This window comes from Caenorhabditis remanei, chromosome I (genome assembly GCF_010183535.1).
Source record: "Caenorhabditis remanei strain PX506 chromosome I, whole genome shotgun sequence".
Lineage (NCBI taxonomy): Eukaryota > Metazoa > Nematoda > Chromadorea > Rhabditida > Rhabditidae > Caenorhabditis > Caenorhabditis remanei.
The window spans coordinates 9,846,369-9,862,460 of NC_071328.1; the positions used below are offsets into that span (position 1 = coordinate 9,846,369).

At 38.8% G+C, this 16,092-nt stretch overlaps 6 protein-coding genes across 6 annotated transcripts; 1 reads left to right on the forward strand and 5 right to left on the reverse strand.

The window, feature by feature from the left end:
- Positions 1–30: 30 nt before the first annotated feature.
- GCK72_002087 (uncharacterized protein) lies at positions 31–1,836 on the reverse strand (the record flags this gene model as incomplete). Its single annotated transcript, XM_003114852.2, has 6 exons — positions 31–69; positions 121–429; positions 1,276–1,464; positions 1,508–1,651; positions 1,697–1,744; positions 1,792–1,836. The coding sequence occupies 6 exons, from the start codon at positions 1,834–1,836 to the stop codon at positions 31–33; spliced, it is 774 nt and encodes a 257-aa protein (XP_003114900.2).
- A 2,075-nt stretch (positions 1,837–3,911) lies between these two features.
- GCK72_002088 (uncharacterized protein) lies at positions 3,912–6,607 on the forward strand (the record flags this gene model as incomplete). The annotated part of the gene is made up of 9 exons (XM_053723251.1): positions 3,912–3,936; positions 3,987–4,111; positions 4,199–4,603; positions 4,654–4,757; positions 4,814–5,512; positions 5,565–5,960; positions 6,004–6,136; positions 6,182–6,493; positions 6,539–6,607. 9 exons carry the CDS (start codon positions 3,912–3,914, stop codon positions 6,605–6,607), a joined length of 2,268 nt encoding a protein of 755 aa, XP_053591896.1.
- Positions 6,608–6,922: 315 nt separating this feature from the next.
- On the reverse strand, positions 6,923–7,631 carry GCK72_002089 (uncharacterized protein; the record flags this gene model as incomplete). Its single annotated transcript, XM_003115068.2, has 3 exons — positions 6,923–7,143; positions 7,197–7,532; positions 7,583–7,631. 3 exons carry the CDS (start codon positions 7,629–7,631, stop codon positions 6,923–6,925), a joined length of 606 nt encoding a protein of 201 aa, XP_003115116.2.
- Positions 7,632–7,972: 341 nt separating this feature from the next.
- On the reverse strand, positions 7,973–9,076 carry GCK72_002090 (uncharacterized protein; the record flags this gene model as incomplete). Its single annotated transcript, XM_053723252.1, has 5 exons — positions 7,973–8,414; positions 8,462–8,688; positions 8,733–8,810; positions 8,865–8,937; positions 8,985–9,076. The coding sequence occupies 5 exons, from the start codon at positions 9,074–9,076 to the stop codon at positions 7,973–7,975; spliced, it is 912 nt and encodes a 303-aa protein (XP_053591897.1).
- Positions 9,077–9,366: 290 nt separating this feature from the next.
- GCK72_002091 (uncharacterized protein) lies at positions 9,367–10,837 on the reverse strand (the record flags this gene model as incomplete). Its single annotated transcript, XM_003114939.2, has 6 exons — positions 9,367–9,411; positions 9,528–9,662; positions 9,706–10,359; positions 10,405–10,491; positions 10,536–10,744; positions 10,792–10,837. 6 exons carry the CDS (start codon positions 10,835–10,837, stop codon positions 9,367–9,369), a joined length of 1,176 nt encoding a protein of 391 aa, XP_003114987.2.
- A 567-nt stretch (positions 10,838–11,404) lies between these two features.
- Positions 11,405–15,680, reverse strand: GCK72_002092 (uncharacterized protein; the record flags this gene model as incomplete). Its single annotated transcript, XM_003114757.2, has 14 exons — positions 11,405–11,498; positions 11,544–11,621; positions 11,879–11,901; positions 11,981–12,451; positions 12,498–12,548; positions 12,754–13,101; positions 13,146–13,238; positions 13,288–13,380; positions 13,430–13,867; positions 13,915–14,334; positions 14,384–14,550; positions 14,869–14,989; positions 15,317–15,400; positions 15,531–15,680. 14 exons carry the CDS (start codon positions 15,678–15,680, stop codon positions 11,405–11,407), a joined length of 2,631 nt encoding a protein of 876 aa, XP_003114805.2.
- Between the last annotated feature and the right edge of the window lie 412 nt (positions 15,681–16,092).

A 16,092-nucleotide genomic window follows, 5' to 3' on the forward strand; every position in this document is an offset into this window, starting at 1 on the left:
TTTTATGAAGCGAATGAATCTCAATAAACTTTAATGTTGTTTTCCTCTCGTTTGTAGCACTGCTCCTTTCTGGAAAAATGTAACTTAAAAGCATGTAAAATTGAAAAAAAAAATTCAAACCTGAATTGCTTCCATTTGATTTTTTTTCAACTCTCGAGCTCTCTCTGTCTGCTCTGCCAGTTGCGCCGAATCCATTCCAGTTAGTTTTTGAAATAGAAGGACAAGCTCCATTGGATCAACATTTTGATATGCTGTCGGTCCCCACTCATAACGAATTACTTCCTCATCATTCTCATTTACCGCTTTGGAAAACGCCAAATATCCTTTTCTGATGAAATCAGCTCGCACGTTTGGAGATATTTGTTTTTTGAGAATCTCCCTATGTTCTTGGGTCAGTTTGTGATCAGCATGAGTCGACATGGACGTTTCCTGGAAAATTCATAATTTTTGAGGTTTTATAAAATATTACGCTAAGACCTGTAATAGAAGTACATGCACTTCTAATTTTCAAACGCCCTCGGAGAGTGCGCTTTCAACATAGGGGTACTTCTATTACAGAGTGAACTTCTATTTTTCGAAGGAGAGAAAAACGATTTGATTATTTTCTGAAAAAGACTTTCTGACACCGGAAATCACAGATATGTATGTTTTCAATGAGCGAAACAACTTATTTGTATCCACACTAACGTATCGGAAAGAATCTCATACCAGAAATATTTTAGAAGAAAGGGAGATACCGATAACCTTTTCCTAATTTTCTGTAACTGAGTCACTGAAGAAGGTTAGAAAAGGGCACTTCTATTTTTCAAAGGTACGGTGCTAATATACTTATACCAGTCGGTTAACGCAGCCTAACGGCTGCTCAACCTCCTTTTCTACACCACCCATGTTGAAAATTTGAAGAAATGAATTCATTTGAAGAATGAAAATGTTCTATAATTATCTCCCCCGTGAACTCCTATTTCCCTATTTCGGAAACAAAAGCCACTGAAAGGCTTGAAAACCACGTTTTTTCACCTAGTGACCTAGTCGAGACTTATTCTAACTAAAAAAAATAGACGGGCATCATTAAGAGAAAATTTCTGATTTTTTGGTCCAAACTTGAAGAAAATCGGTTCAGTAGGAAGGGCGGTAGGATCGGCGACAGACAAACAAACATACAGCCGTTTGCGTTTGTTAATAGTAAAGATTTTATTGGTACATATTACAGGTTTTACGGTATTTTTAAAACGCCAGAATGTAAACCGATGAAGGAAACGGCAATGATTGGCTCACCATATAGGTCATAAGCTCATCGTGTATAACTCCAGGATGTGCTGAACTTGGCTTTGTTGCCATGAATACATACATCAGAGCATTTTTGAGAACTCCCAATGTTCTTTCAGTTTCGTTAGCTAGCACTTCATTGAACGTCTTCGGTCCGTTGTCGTCAACATACGTGAGCCGGTCATCTTGCAAAACTGCCTGAGATAAAAAATTCATCCAACTTTCGGTATATTTTCCTTACTTTCCATCCCTGCCAATGAAGCAAATTCTCATTCACTAATTTCAACACATCTTGTAGCGGTCTGTATTGAACGGACCTATCTTTGTTTACAGCCGTCTGGTACAGCTTTCGCAGATCGCTGATTTTGACGACTCCTTTCTCGCACTGGAAAAAGAAATTGAACGTATCTAGTTATTTGTGGCTACTTACGATACTGCGAACAATCCAGAAATAAAGTTCGTATGATAGGACGCCTTCCTAAAACGAATCAGCCATTTGCAATATTTCGCAATCATAAGACTCACTTCTCTAGAAATTGCAGTAGCCTCATCATCGCTTTCGCTACTCATGGCGGTTCTGGAAGTATGGTTTCTATCGATGAAATGTTTTTCTTCGTACGCGCTACGCTAGCAGCTCGAAGAAGCTAACTTTGAAATGTTTTCTTCTCCTGCCACTTGATCCACTAATTAAGCGATTTGATATACAAGCTTTTGATAAATATGAATGTTTCAAGCTAATTCTACAAAGTGTTTCAGACGAAAAAGTTTCAAACGAAGTCTAAACCCAAACCCCTAATTTTTAAAAAACCAAAACATTGACGCCGTGTTCACACCAATGTACAAAGAATTACGCAATGTCGCATACACTAAAAATCTGCCAAATCATATTTACTAAATTCCTTTTTTTGCTGTAAGAATTTTGTTCTTTTGCAATTATTTTGTTTTCGCTTCTCGACTAACGCATGATTTTGGTTGATTTCCGTGTGTCACATCTCTTAATTCCTTAAAATTTGCAGCTAGTCTATCCTTTTTAGGATCACTTTTTTTAAATTCTCATAGACAACATGGTGACGCGGTTTATGAAAGCGCTCGTGGGCGTATTTATTACATAGCTTTCTGTTGTGTCCTTTATTATATTTGTTATCCGTTTAGCACAACAAACAATTCAAGCTGTGATTGTTGAAGTAGCCTGTTCCAGTGTATATTCAGGTGAACAAAAATTATACTTCAAAAACACTTCAGTCCTTCTTTCGTTTTCAACTATTTTAGAGAAGTTTTTTGAAGCGAAAACCATATTACGTTTTCTTCTCATGAGCTCTTTGAAATCTTCTCCAGTCAACAGTTCAACATGGACGAAAATACGTATAGACAACTGCAAACAATATGAGAATCGTGACCACTCTTTTTCTCAAATCCTCCTTTCTTTCCGCGCGGAACAAGAGAGAAGTATAGGCGCAGAAAATTTGGTTCTTACCCATTTACTTTATTATCTTCAGATTTTGTAACTGAATTAGAAATAATTTCTTTCCAAGTCCTGAAATTATCCTTTACACACTTAAACAGACGATTTCCAATTATTGTAATAGTCAATCTCTTTTAAATAATTTCTTATCAAACTGACGGGTAGTTTTGGCTGAGAAAATTGACACAGTTTAAAGATGAGACTCCCATGTTGTTCTCTTTCCATGCCGAAGCATTTTTGTTGAAACTGCCGGAAGATTATTGCAAGAAGAAAGTATAGCGAAAGCGTCAGCTGAGAGATGATGTAATAGAAAACGCGGTTTTCGTCAGTGTTGTTTGGTTTCGTGTAGTACGGGAAAATGAAGTATAGATATTTCTATTTTGGTGGCTTCCCATTTTACCGTTCCTTGTTGCAAAAGTTTCAAATTTTATATTCTTCTGACGTCACCAGTGTATAAATTTCTTTCGGTTTTTCACGTACGCATCAAAAATGAAGCAGAGATTGTTGAGAAAAGAAGAGGATGTTTAACATAGTGATCTCACATTTCTACCGCCTGCCCAATTGCTTGTTTAGCTTTGAACTTCCTTGTATAAATATATCTTCGAACAATTCATTTAATGATGATCTTCGTGTCACATTTCGATGTTTGTTCAACTGACTGCATAAGGATAGTTTTAAAAACTAATTTACGCTATCGTTTATAAAGATTTGAAGACCTTCCAATGATGCTTCCGTAAAACTTTCTGTATTTCCACTTTGAATACTATAAGATTTTTTTTAACTTTGTATAAGCTCATATTGGTGTATACTGGCCGACCGGGCTGAAATTTGACAGTTTGATTTTTCCATCAGTTATCTCTCTATCTCAAAAATTTGTTTTCACTTGCTCTGTTATCACAATATTTCTTGTCGTTCTCATTTTGTCATCGAACTGCAAACAGCTGTGTAGACGTCTCTTCCCTCTTCATTGCTCCTACTATCTCCGCGTCGCATCCAACTTCGTTATATCTGGCCGTATCGAAAACCGCTTCTTTTCTAGGCGTTTTCGTTGCTGTCTCCAAAGTCAGGCACGACGCGTTCGGGAAACTTGGTCCGTCTAGCGTTTGCGATAATAAATCGCAACAGGACGCAGCTTATCGCAATCAACAGCATACAACAACTGCGAAATCATCAAAGTTTGTGTATGATGGATCCCAATTTGAGGCCGGGTTTGTGAACAAAAACACGAAGAACAAAAACCAATTGTAACATTTTTCAGTGGCAGTGAAGCGCGCCCAAAAGCAATGGGAGCAACCGAAAAACTTGTCTCCTCCGCCTCAACTGACTGTATACAATAGTTTGACTCGCCAGAAAGAAATTTTCGTTCCAAATGAGGGAAAACGTGTGAGTTAATCAATGAAATATCCGGTCAAAAAATCAGCTGGATAGAAACTCGCTAATAATCTAGAGTTTACATTCAAATAATTTCAGGTCAGGTGGTACATTTGCGGGCCAACCGTTTACGACTCATCTCATATGGGACACGCTCGATCTTACCTTTCTTTGGATATCCTTCGACGAGTCTTTCGTGATTATTTTGGTTATGATGTGGAGTTCATTATGAACATCACTGACGTTGACGACAAAATCATTAAGAGAGCACGTCAGAGTCATTTGCTCAAGTCATACTTTAATGAATCTCAAGCGCCATCTGTTATAAAGGTCTGCGAAGACGTTGTGGCTGCATTGGAGCACTTTGACAAGAAATTCGTCAATGAAGTCGATCCTGACAAGAAAAAGATGCTTGAAGTCATGATTAAAAAAGTGCAAGACCAATCGGACGCACTTGAAACTGCAATGAAGGCCCAGGATTCTATCGCCATTGAAGAAGCCAAGGTGAGAATTATCAGACCTTGACATCCACTTTGATAATCAGACCACTTCAGGGACGTTTGCTGAATGAGTCTCGCGATGTCCTTTCTGAATGGCTTGACCACAATCATGGAAAGGATGTGAGAGATCATAGTGTTTTCGATGATCTTGCTAAGACGTAAGCTACAATCGGAGTTATTTTTGAAAATGTGTTCATGAGACTTTTTTTTACAGATACGAAAAAGAGTTTCTTGCGGATATGGCTCGCCTCAATGTGCTGCCTGTCGATGTGCTCACTCGTGTATCTGAATATGTACCCGAAGTTATTACATACGTCAAAAAAATCATCAATAACGGATATGCATATGCCGCAGAAGACGGAAGTGTTTATTTCGACACAAAAGCCTTTGAGCAAAACCCCAAGCACTTCTACGCAAAATTGGTTCCAGAAGCCTATGGTGATGACAGCGAACAATTGCTAAAGAACATGCGTGAAGGAGAGGGAGAATTGAGCATGTCTGATGAGCGACTTAAGTCAAAGAGAAATCCAACTGATTTTGCTCTCTGGAAGTCATCAAAGGATGGAGAACCATTCTGGTCATCGGAGTGGGGAAACGGTCGCCCGGGATGGCACATTGAATGCTCAGTCATGTCATCCGCTATCTGCGGCTCGAAGCTTGATATTCATGCTGGTGGATTCGATCTCAAATTCCCTCACCACGACAATGAAATTGCCCAAGTTGAAGCTCATTATGACGATCCTCATTGGGTAAATTACTTCTTGCACTGCGGAACTCTCCGTATTCAAGGAATGAAAATGTCCAAGTCTCTGAAAAATTTCATCACTATTCGTAAAGCCTTGGAGGATTACACCCCACGGCAATTGCGCCTTCTCTTCTTGATGCATAATTGGGCAGATGTTCTTGATTACAGGTAAGAGCTTCAAAATCAATATGTAGTTTTCAAATAAACTATTTTATTTTAGCTCTTCCACAATGGAACGTGCCCTCCAGTTTGAGAAAATCACGAATGAGTTCTTTTTGCTTGTCAAAGACTACTTAAGACGACATTACAAACCTGATAGATCAGAAGGTTATCAAAAATATCAAGCAAGAGAATTGAAACTCATGGATGAGTTCGGGAAGCTCAAATCGGAAGTTCATGGATCACTTTGCGACTCAGTGGACACTAGAACTGTCATTGAAAAGTTCCGTGAGCTTATCGGACTTGGAAATGCCTACATTGTTGAAAAAGAGAAAGATGGCCACGTTCCCAATTGCCTCTTACTCAGAAACATCGCAGCTTACATCACCAATCTTCTCAAAATTTTCGGAGCCATCCCACAAAGCAGTCAAGAAATCGGATTTGTGTCCGAGGACGAGTGAGCTAACATTTAACTTCTTTTTCTATGTTTCGATTTTCAGATGCAACGGCGAGGGAGCAACAACATCTTTCAACAAAGAAGACATCGTCATGCCATATCTCGATGCTCTTGCACAATTCCGTGAGAAAGTTCGAAACATTGCTAAAGAGCACAAAGTTAACGGAATTTTGGAGGTAACTTCACAATCTTGCTCGTGTACTAATTAAGTTGGTATTCAGGAGTGTGATGTCTTAAGAGATAAGACTTTAACCGAATTAGGAGTTCGTTTGGAAGACAGAAATGGTCAGACCGTTGTGAAACTTGTTGACCGAGCTACATTGCTGAGAGAGCAGGAGCAGAAGGAGGCTGAAAAGAAGCGAAAAGAAAAAGAAAAAGCTGACAAGGATCAAAAGAACCGCGAAAAGGCAGATAAAGAAGCTGCATCGAAAAGAATCAAGCCAGAAGAGTTATTCAAACAGGGTGAACACACTGGAAAGTTTTCCAAGTTTGATCAAAGAGGTGTACCAACTCATTTGGCTAACGGAGAAGAGGTAGAAATTCATGTTTTACAAAAATTATTTGAATGTAATTTCCAGATTTCGAAAAGCCAGCTGAAGAAGTTAGAGAAAGTTTTCGAGGCTCAAAAGAAAAAATATCAACAGTAGACTTCTAGTTATTGCCCAAATAATTTATTGTTTCATTGTTAATGGTTATATCGGTTTCTCATCCATGTGTGTTCTTTCGCGGATTCTAATAATGTGCTTTATAATTTTTTAAAGACAAAATTCGTACCCGGCTTCATTTTTAATTCCCTGGTTTTCTGTTGTTTTCCTGGTATATCATTCTACTGCCTTCTGTTTCCCTTTTTCAACATATCTACTGGGTATTTAATTTTGAAGTCATTTGAAGAAAAAAGCAAGTTTCATAATTTTATTGTAAAGTTAATACAAAGATACAGCACGAAGCAGAATAAACTGAGTCTACCTCAATTGACTTCTCAATCTTAAATTATCTTCTTCTACTGTCTGTAAAGTTTCTTTGAGTAGATGGCAGTTATCGATAGTGTCTTGTGTTACTCTGCGAACTTGTTCGATCGATACTCTCCGTTCTTCATATGCATTCTGTTTTTTCTGAATTGACTCCAGTAGAAATTTATTTTCACCGCGCATTCTCTGGAGCAGTTGGAGTTTTTCGGCCAAAGCTGAATAAAGTTCAGTTGTGTATTTCATGAACAGAAGAAGTATCTTGACGTACCAACTCCACTCATCGTATTAGGCTTATTTGTATCAAACGTTTCAGGTATTCCAAACTCTCTTCGAATTTCATTCAATTCCGTATAGTAACATTTCTTCGGTTTGGATGGTTGTTGTGTGATCATCGCAACGCGAGATCGGTCTCTGAACTCTGTTCGATCAAGTAAAGAAATCAATGGGCGTGGATTCGACGAGCTTGGAACAATTGTTGGCGGGGTACTTATCAGGCGAACTGATGTATTTTGTGATGTCGACACCTTAGGTGGTAGTCTTGGCAGTATTATTGGAAGACGCATTTGATGCGTTGGCTGTTTGCGACACGGTTTTGCCATTCTTGCTGAAAAAGAAATTGAGCCTAACGTTTTTTTTTCGAATAGGAAGGATTACATCGTTTTTCTCTAGGTTCATAATCGTCAGAGTGGCTAGAAGTTGCCATTAGGTTAGATTTGTTACAGGGAAAAGAACTATGTGTAGGTTCTGATTCCATTGAATTGTCGTTATTCATTCTTTCCACCAGGAAGATGTTTGCGCCGACTTTCTGCAAGGCTTTTATTTATTTTACTTCGGATTGACGACAAACACATGTATAGCCCTGACGTGTACAGTTTTAAGACTAAACCCATTGTATGAAACAATCGAACATATTTATCAGGGAAAATAGACAAAATGAAGAAATTAATTTGAGCTCAAACTGTTCAGGTTGAGTACAAGCAAAATGAGAATGAGATGCCGAAGGGAGGATCAATAAGCGGATTTTGGGTTGCAAAAATAAAGCAATTAGGTTGAGACTTTCAATTTTCCCATCAGATTTTCAATATGCTTTTTGGAATCTTTGAATGAAGGCGACTGAACTTGGACTGCAGGAGAAGGAACAACGTTGCTGATGACTTCGAGCTTATGATTGCGATCGAGCTTCTTTCCGTGGAACTCTTGAACGGCTTGATAAACTTGGAATTTATTCTCAAGGGTGACGACTGCTGATTGTGGTCCAGTCAGTGTTATTCCATTGACTCGATATGGACTGAGCAGTTGTGCGACTCCAAAAGCATTGAGCATTTCTGGGTATCCGCTGACTTTGACGATGTTTTCCAATTCAGCTCCTCTAGGTTCCTCTTCTTTGTGGAGCACTTTGAAAACTGCATCCTTTATGTCTTCACTGTTGAAGAGCACTTTTTCAAAAGTCGGTTTCGCATCTTTTCCATGGAGAATTCCACAGGAGCTGAAAAACATAATTTGTTTTATCGAAAATTCAAAATAACTACTTACTTTCCCTCGTTTCGGATAATAGCTGTTCCGCTTCGATATATCCACTGGCACATGTTTCGGAAGACGCTGTTTTGGTCAGTGTCAACGTTTTGGAAACGGTTAACGCAGTTCTCGTGGAGAATACCTTGGCGAATAAACCCATATCGTGAGGCCAAAACTTTCATCCATTCGTACTCGTGGGATTGAGTTTGAGGTAGGATATGAACAACCAAGACGACTTGCGGGTGCTCCTGAAAAAATCATTCGGAAAAAAAAATTCGATATTACAAACCTTGTGAATTTTTTGATACGCATTGGTGCACGATTCGAAACTATTCTGCTCAGTCTCAACAATTGTGACGGGAGCTGTCTGAAAATAATATGTTAATGGTTCGGCTATTAGATATTGTTATAATTTGCTCACCTCGTAGTTGAAGTAATGTCCAATGAAAGCTCCTTCCAATCTCAACGTTTCGATGAACCATCCAGCGAAGTCTCTATAAGAAAAAAACTGTTCCATTCCGCTCGTTTACCAGAAACTTACTTTAAATCCTCTCTTTTCTTCTCATTGAGATCATTGACTGTCACAACCATCGCCCATTTCGACTTGAAATCAGATTTCCGGTGAGCAACCATTTCTGAATATAAGCGGCAAGTTAGTCAACAGAAAAAGTAACAATTATTTCTCAACTGATAGCAAAAATGAATGAACAATTTCCGCGTTTCAAAAAATCTGGCGCGGGGTTCAAACAGTCCAGTAGAGCGCGCTAACGCGACCTCAATTCACAGATCATTTTCTCGTGGCAGGAGACAGTTGGTGCACCCCGATATGATACCAAAAAGAAATAAGGGAATACCAAAAACATTTTACAATAAAAACCGCGATAGAAAAGAATGTAAATAAGTTCTTTGATGTAGTTTGATCTTCATGCGTAGAACACACGAACTGCAAGACGACGTCTATTTTGAGACTGGAAGAACTGAGGGGAGAACTTTGAGAATTTCGATGAAATTGGTCCAGGAATAAGAGTGTAATCGAAGGCCAGCTGAATGTATTTAATCAATTGAAAAGCCAGAAAGAACCAACCTTATCAATAGAAACACCAGGATCCGAACAATCATCGAAATAGTTTTCAGTCACACCGACGCGAATTTTCATGCTCTGACCACTGAAAAGGATACCAGATGTCGGAGCAGCAATTAGATATGTGTTAGCATTCGTCTGCAAACATAAAAATATGAAGATTAAAATGAGGGCATGTTACCTTGAGAGCAAACATGATATGCAATGGGGAGACATTGGTAACTTGAACAATTTCTTCACGATTATTGCCAGTAAACGTAATGTGGTCAGCGGGGATAGTGACGATGTCAGGGGTATTGCCTTGAGTCATAGTCAGAGCTGACATCGATTGAAAATTAATTTGATGTTTATCGTTTGCCGAACTCTGACAGGAAGACTCTTCTTCAATTTTCATTGTTCGCATTTCAGATGATATTGACTTTTTCATGTATTCAGATCCGGTTGACATACGCTGGGTACTCTGCATTTCGAGAGAAGGCATGAAACTATGAGCTGTACTCATTTCAATTTTTCCATTTTCAGAAACTTCTGATTCAGAGAAAATATACCGTAGGGAATCATCACTAAACTGTGTCATTGTTGGTGTTCTCGGTCCAGTCTTCACGAGTGAACCATCAGAACCATAACGAGTAAAAATAGAAGTGATAATGTCAGCACTGACTTGATTCATGAAATTCAATGCTGGAGGAATTGCAGCCGAGTTTGATCGAACGGCATGTAAAAAGATAACACCGAGTAGACCACCTTTACACAAATTATATCCTTGGGCAGATCCAATAAATTGATCGATAAGAGCTATTAGACCATATATAGTCCAATAGAAGAGGATTGTATGCTGAAATTGGCTAGTTAAGTTCCAATTAACTCAATTCTCGCTCACATATCCTTGCTTTGTGGTTTGCTGATTTGTCAGAACTCGATAGGAGAGAACTGCCGGTGGAACAGAAGTTAGAGCAGTACAAACCGACTGAAACCGTGAAAGTTTAGAAGGAAATACCCAGTATATCCAACCTGAGCATATTCTCCATTAACAAGATACATACAAACGCCCAAACTCGATAAAATGATGAGTTCTTTGTTTCCAATGAGACCTCCCAAATATCGATGCTCTTGACCTTGAATATCTGATTCTCTTTCGATCATCTCAACATTCAAATGACTTTCTTCATTCTCCAAATACTCTTCTTTTTGATACTGAAGATTATCACCTCCAGCATGGTCTGAATTGAATCAATTAGTATCTAGAGATAAAATATGTAGAACCAACCGAACTCTCTTCTGATGCTTCTCTTTCCAATGCTTTCTTGCGCCATTTTCGAATTCGAAATTTCAGATTGATTCCAAAATGTTGTTTGTCCTATGAAAAGGGAATGTGCCATTCTTTGATTTCATTCCAAAGTTCACGCAAGAGAACCCTTTTCTAAAATGCTGAAACTTCGTTGCTATGTTGACACGGGAGTGATAACTATTTTCTTTTTTAAATAATAGTCAACAACTATCAGAAAACAGAAAAAAAGAAACATAATGGAAAACCAGCATTTTTAAGAGTAAGTCATTCGAAACGAGAGGCGGATAAAGCTCATCAAAGCTTCTGAAAGGGCGAGGTTGGGCAATTGTATGACATGGAAAATAGTCGAGAAACAGAAAAAGAATAGAAAGAAATAAGGATGATAAGGGGAAAACGATGTGATGAAGAGAGATCCTGATGAAAGAGAGACACGACGAATTCAACTGGCAATCGTGCTACTGAAATAATTCATTTAGATTGGAAGGTGGATGAGAATATTCTATAATTTTCTTATAAGTCCAGATTGGTTTCATTGTAAGAAGGATTCACTTCTTTTCAAGGTTAAAAATTATTTTTAATTCAAGAAAAGTTCCTACCTAAAGGTGTATGCTTGATGAGTTGTTGGCGGAAAGGTGCGAAGAGGGCGGCGGTGCGGCTCGTCTGATACTTGGTGTCCGGCGCCAAACCTGAAATTCTTGACTGAAGTTTTCATGAATAACCAGATCACTTACAGTCGATTCGCGACTAGTCCTTTCACCGTCGGCACCCGTCCTCCCATTGACAGAACCTCCGCGAAACTCGATTTCGTACTGTAAGGATATAACGATTAGAGATTGTAGAATGAGCGTGTCAGCTAGTACAAAACGATCACATATTGCAACCTAATCAATAAATACTTTTACATTTTCTTTCTTTTGCGAACTGTCAACGAACACAAAAGATGGCACAACTCTTGGAAATAAAAAAAATGAGATTCGGGGAAAGAGAGCAGTTTGGATAACTGAGGGATTGGGGGCGACATTGTTTCTATTTAAATGAATATAAGACTCGCTAGGAACAAACTTACCCCTGTTGGGAATCCTGGAACATCTGAAGTTTCTTTTTAGAAGTACAGTCATTTCATCATTATTCTATTTTTCTTCTATTTTTTCTCTTTTCATAAACTGACCTTTGTTGCACAAACAAAAGAAGCTGTGACCAATTTGGCGATCTCATTCATCAAATTCTTCGTCTCTTGTATCACAGAATCTACTTTCCCAAATGTTGCTGTTTTTCCAACTGTCGGACTTTTAACCATCACTTGTAACTGTTGACAATGCAATGGAATTCTCTCAAGAATCGCCGAAAGATCTGATTTCTCAGCGGACCCAGGAACTTCATATGAGAATTCTCGAACAGTTCGATACATTTGATTCGCTTGTTCAGCAAAGAATTCAGCTTGAGTAAACAGGTCATGAGTCGTTTTCAATGGACCATCTCCTCGTGTAAACAGATACATATTATATGCCATCGAAGACATTGCTTTTGCTCTTTTTACAATATCATTCTCTGCATATTCATCCCATTTTTCAGCTTCTGCATCAACTTCCGAAGTCAAAAGTTTCATTTCTAATCCAACTTTCGCCATCTTTTGTTGATCCTGAAAAGTTTAATTGTTCCAGTTTCAGATGTTATATCTCTCTTACCTCTACATCCAGAGTGATGGGTTTTGATGGTTTCTGAGTTGTTCCATGCTTCTGAAATAGATCAAAAACATGTTTAGATGCTTGAAACTATCACAACATTTATTATAGCACCACGTCAGCCACCACGAAGAAAACAAGAAAGAAAAGAAAGAAAAGAAAGAAGTTGGTAGTGATTGTAAAAAGAAAAAAGAAAGAAAATTAAAAGAAAGTCATGCAAAAAGCTAGAGAAAAGAAGAAGAAGTCATCGGCCCTCCACATCACTCTGTAAATCATCAATAATCAGACTGATTCGATATTGGAATGCCTCGATTTCTTGTTTATCAGCTCTTTCCTCATCGCTACTCTCTTCATCTCCCGTTTGACTGACAACTCGTGTCGGTGCAATTCCAATTTGTTTCGGACGTCTTCCTCCATTCGGTAGAAGTTCATTCGATGAATCAGATGAATTTCCAGCATGCTTTTTCCGACGGCAAACAGAAGAAGATTGGCTATTCACACTACTTACCCCTGGTCTTGGAAGTGACATATATGCTTGTTTTTCAGCTGCAACTCTTCCATTCGCTGCTACATCTGATTCTTTTGCAACTCGAGATAGATCATTCACCTGAATAATAGACTATCACATGGGATTATGTAACAGAAACAAACCGCCTGTCCCCAAGTATCACAGAAAACTTCCAAATTTTCTCTAGCAATTCTCGATGAAGGATGCACACAAAGAGTTCTTCCAGCAAGTATCGTCTAGAATTTTTGTATTTTTCATGTGATATGTCCAGATTAAAACACAAACCAAAGGAGCCAACGCTCTCATATTTCTTTCCACGTGTCCAGTGTGAACATGAAGTGCATCAGTGATTGAAATATGATGAAGTAGTCGACAAACCTAGAATTCAATCACTAATTAAACATTTCCGATACCAAACAAGTCAAACCTCTTGCATGTGATCAGCATGTTCTCTAAACTTATGCATATATTTCTCAACTCCATCAATATCTCCAGAGACAGCACATGCTTTCATTGAAGACAACAGAACTTGGTCTTCATTTGCTCTCAGAACTTCCGATATCTGTTCCATCGCAACTATTTGCAGTTGTTTACTCAAATCTTTCAATCTTCGGTTCAATCTTTCAACTGTAACTTCTAATCCACTCGCTGCCAATTGTTCGTTTTCATCCGGTTGGATTAGATTGGTCATTTCAAATCGACATTCTTCTAGGAAATCAAGAATTTGTTCTCTCTGATGATGTGGCGTGTAAGCAGAATCGGTAAAATCTTGTGTTAATTGGCATAGAGCATCTAGAGCAGACACTATTCGTTCTCTTACTCCAGCACCTACTCGTACTGTCATTCGGATCATTTCAAGCATTTCCTGAAATATTTCATTTTGGTTTTCCTAATTAAAAGTTAAAAACTTACAGTAAGCTGTTTAATTGCAGCATTGGCAGTTAACTGTAATGCAATATCAATCGGCATATCAGGTTCATCTTGAATGTATCGATTCTTCTCAGTTGTCAAAATACCATCACAGACACAGATTGCAATTAGTTCTAACGAGAGTTTCATTTGGTAGAATACTCCATCTCGACACTGAAGTGCTGAATCACAATCTGGATGTCTCAAGTATGTTTTCGACGAAGTCAACAGAAGCATAGTAAGTCTTTCGAGTGATGTTCTGGCAATCGACATTTGAGCTTTCCGTTTTTCACTCTTCAAATCGTGTTGTCTATCTCCACTTCTATGTGCTAACTCGACCATTTCTCCTCCAAAAACGGCAAAAACTTTAACAAAGTCATTGAAAGATCGCGTGGATTCTAGTCGGGATAGGGAGAACGCAATCTGAAATTGTTTCTAATAAGTATACGGGCTCATCAAAGGATAATCAAACCTTATCTTCAGCTCTTAAAACTTGTTTGACTAAAACTCGATCCGCCAGAAGTAGAACTCTCGTCACACTGCTCAATAGTTGTCTACTTGCTCTCACCAAAACAGCCTTATCCACAACAGAATTAGGGTCATCTGTACATGCACAAGACAGGTTGGCCATCGATGCTCCTGAAAAAAGAACAAGAATGGATGAGGGGTGCTTAGCAGGGAAAGAGAGGCAAGTAATCGGATACGTGAGCGCGGATTTGTGCATGCGTCGGCGAGCAGCTCGTTGCTCTTTCTACATTGAACTAGATAGATGACGACGGCTTAGGATCTCAGAAGACGTCGTCGTCATGTAATCACACCACTCCTCCTTTTCTATGTGCTTTGATTCAATGTAATTTGATACGAAGGATAGGGGCGGATTAAGTGCATGAGAAGGGGTAGAGCAACGAGTTTTTGTTTCGTCGAGCAAGGGTTATTGATAGAAAAGAAACAACTTACCAGCAAGACGAGCTTCTGTGCAAGCATCGTACATCTCTGGTTGAATATCTGCATTCTCGTCAGCTATCGTTTCTCCAACACATACAAATCGTTCGATTGCTGCTTCGACTGCACTACCGATCTGAAATTTAGAACAAATTAAAAAGGAGAACGGCAACACTCCGATATGCCTCAAAATAGGTCGAAGTGGTATTCAGTTAGTAATGTCAGAACCATTTTATTAGATACGACACGGTGAGAGCAAACAACTATCTTTTCTGGATAAAAGATTTATCGGAATTCTTTGAAAAAATTAGAACAGAATGCATCCTTGAAAGTTTGGAATAAGGAGGATCCCGCTATATGAGAGTTTTTATCCGGCTGAACGTTCAAGAAATCCCAAAATAGTCTTCTAGATTAGTCCCTCTTGATTTTATCTGCATTTTTCTATTTCCAAAAATACAATTACCTTCAATGCCGCCCTCATCGCTCTTTCTGATTTTGGCTTTCCACTTGTCAGATATGATTCTTTGTAGTTGACAAGTGTGGTTATCTGAAAAAAGAAAACAAATAAACACTTGGAGAAACCCTCTTGTCTTTTCATGTCAAATGGGCCGTCACGGGACGGAAACAAATATGGATAATCGGTTCTTATTTCGGGAGCCAAATGATGTCATTCATACCTGAGTGACGAGTGGAATAAGGGTTTGCTCGATCGACTTTGTCTTGATTTCCAGGTTTCTCGCGTCGAATGGAGGTACCACCGAGTTGGAGGAAGGCAGCGCCGTTGTATGATATGAAGACGTCAACGATGACATCGAAGACGTCGCCATCTTAGAGGAGCCGGGCGCCTGCCTGAAGAATATTAAAAACTAAGAAGGAACGAAATTCTAGAGAGAGGAAGAAGAAGGTGGATTACGGTATGTTTGATATAAAACTTAGAGACAAATAAGAAATTTGGGAATAGAGTCTCAGAATATTTCCTTTCCAGAAAAATCGAGAAAAGATGAATGTCCCAGTTGAACAAAAATAAAAAATTTCTGAGAGATGTCTGCACAAACAAAGAAAAAAGTTGAAGAAAAATTAAAAAGATCGTATCAAAATCTCTCTTGAGATTTCAAGACGAAAAAACAGAAAAGTGACCGATGGACGAAGGGTCGAAATAGCTGAGAGGGAGGTGGTTGTTGTGCTCAACAGAGGGTGACTAAAAGGCAGAGGGCACTTTGTGTTCTTCTTGCTCCTCCG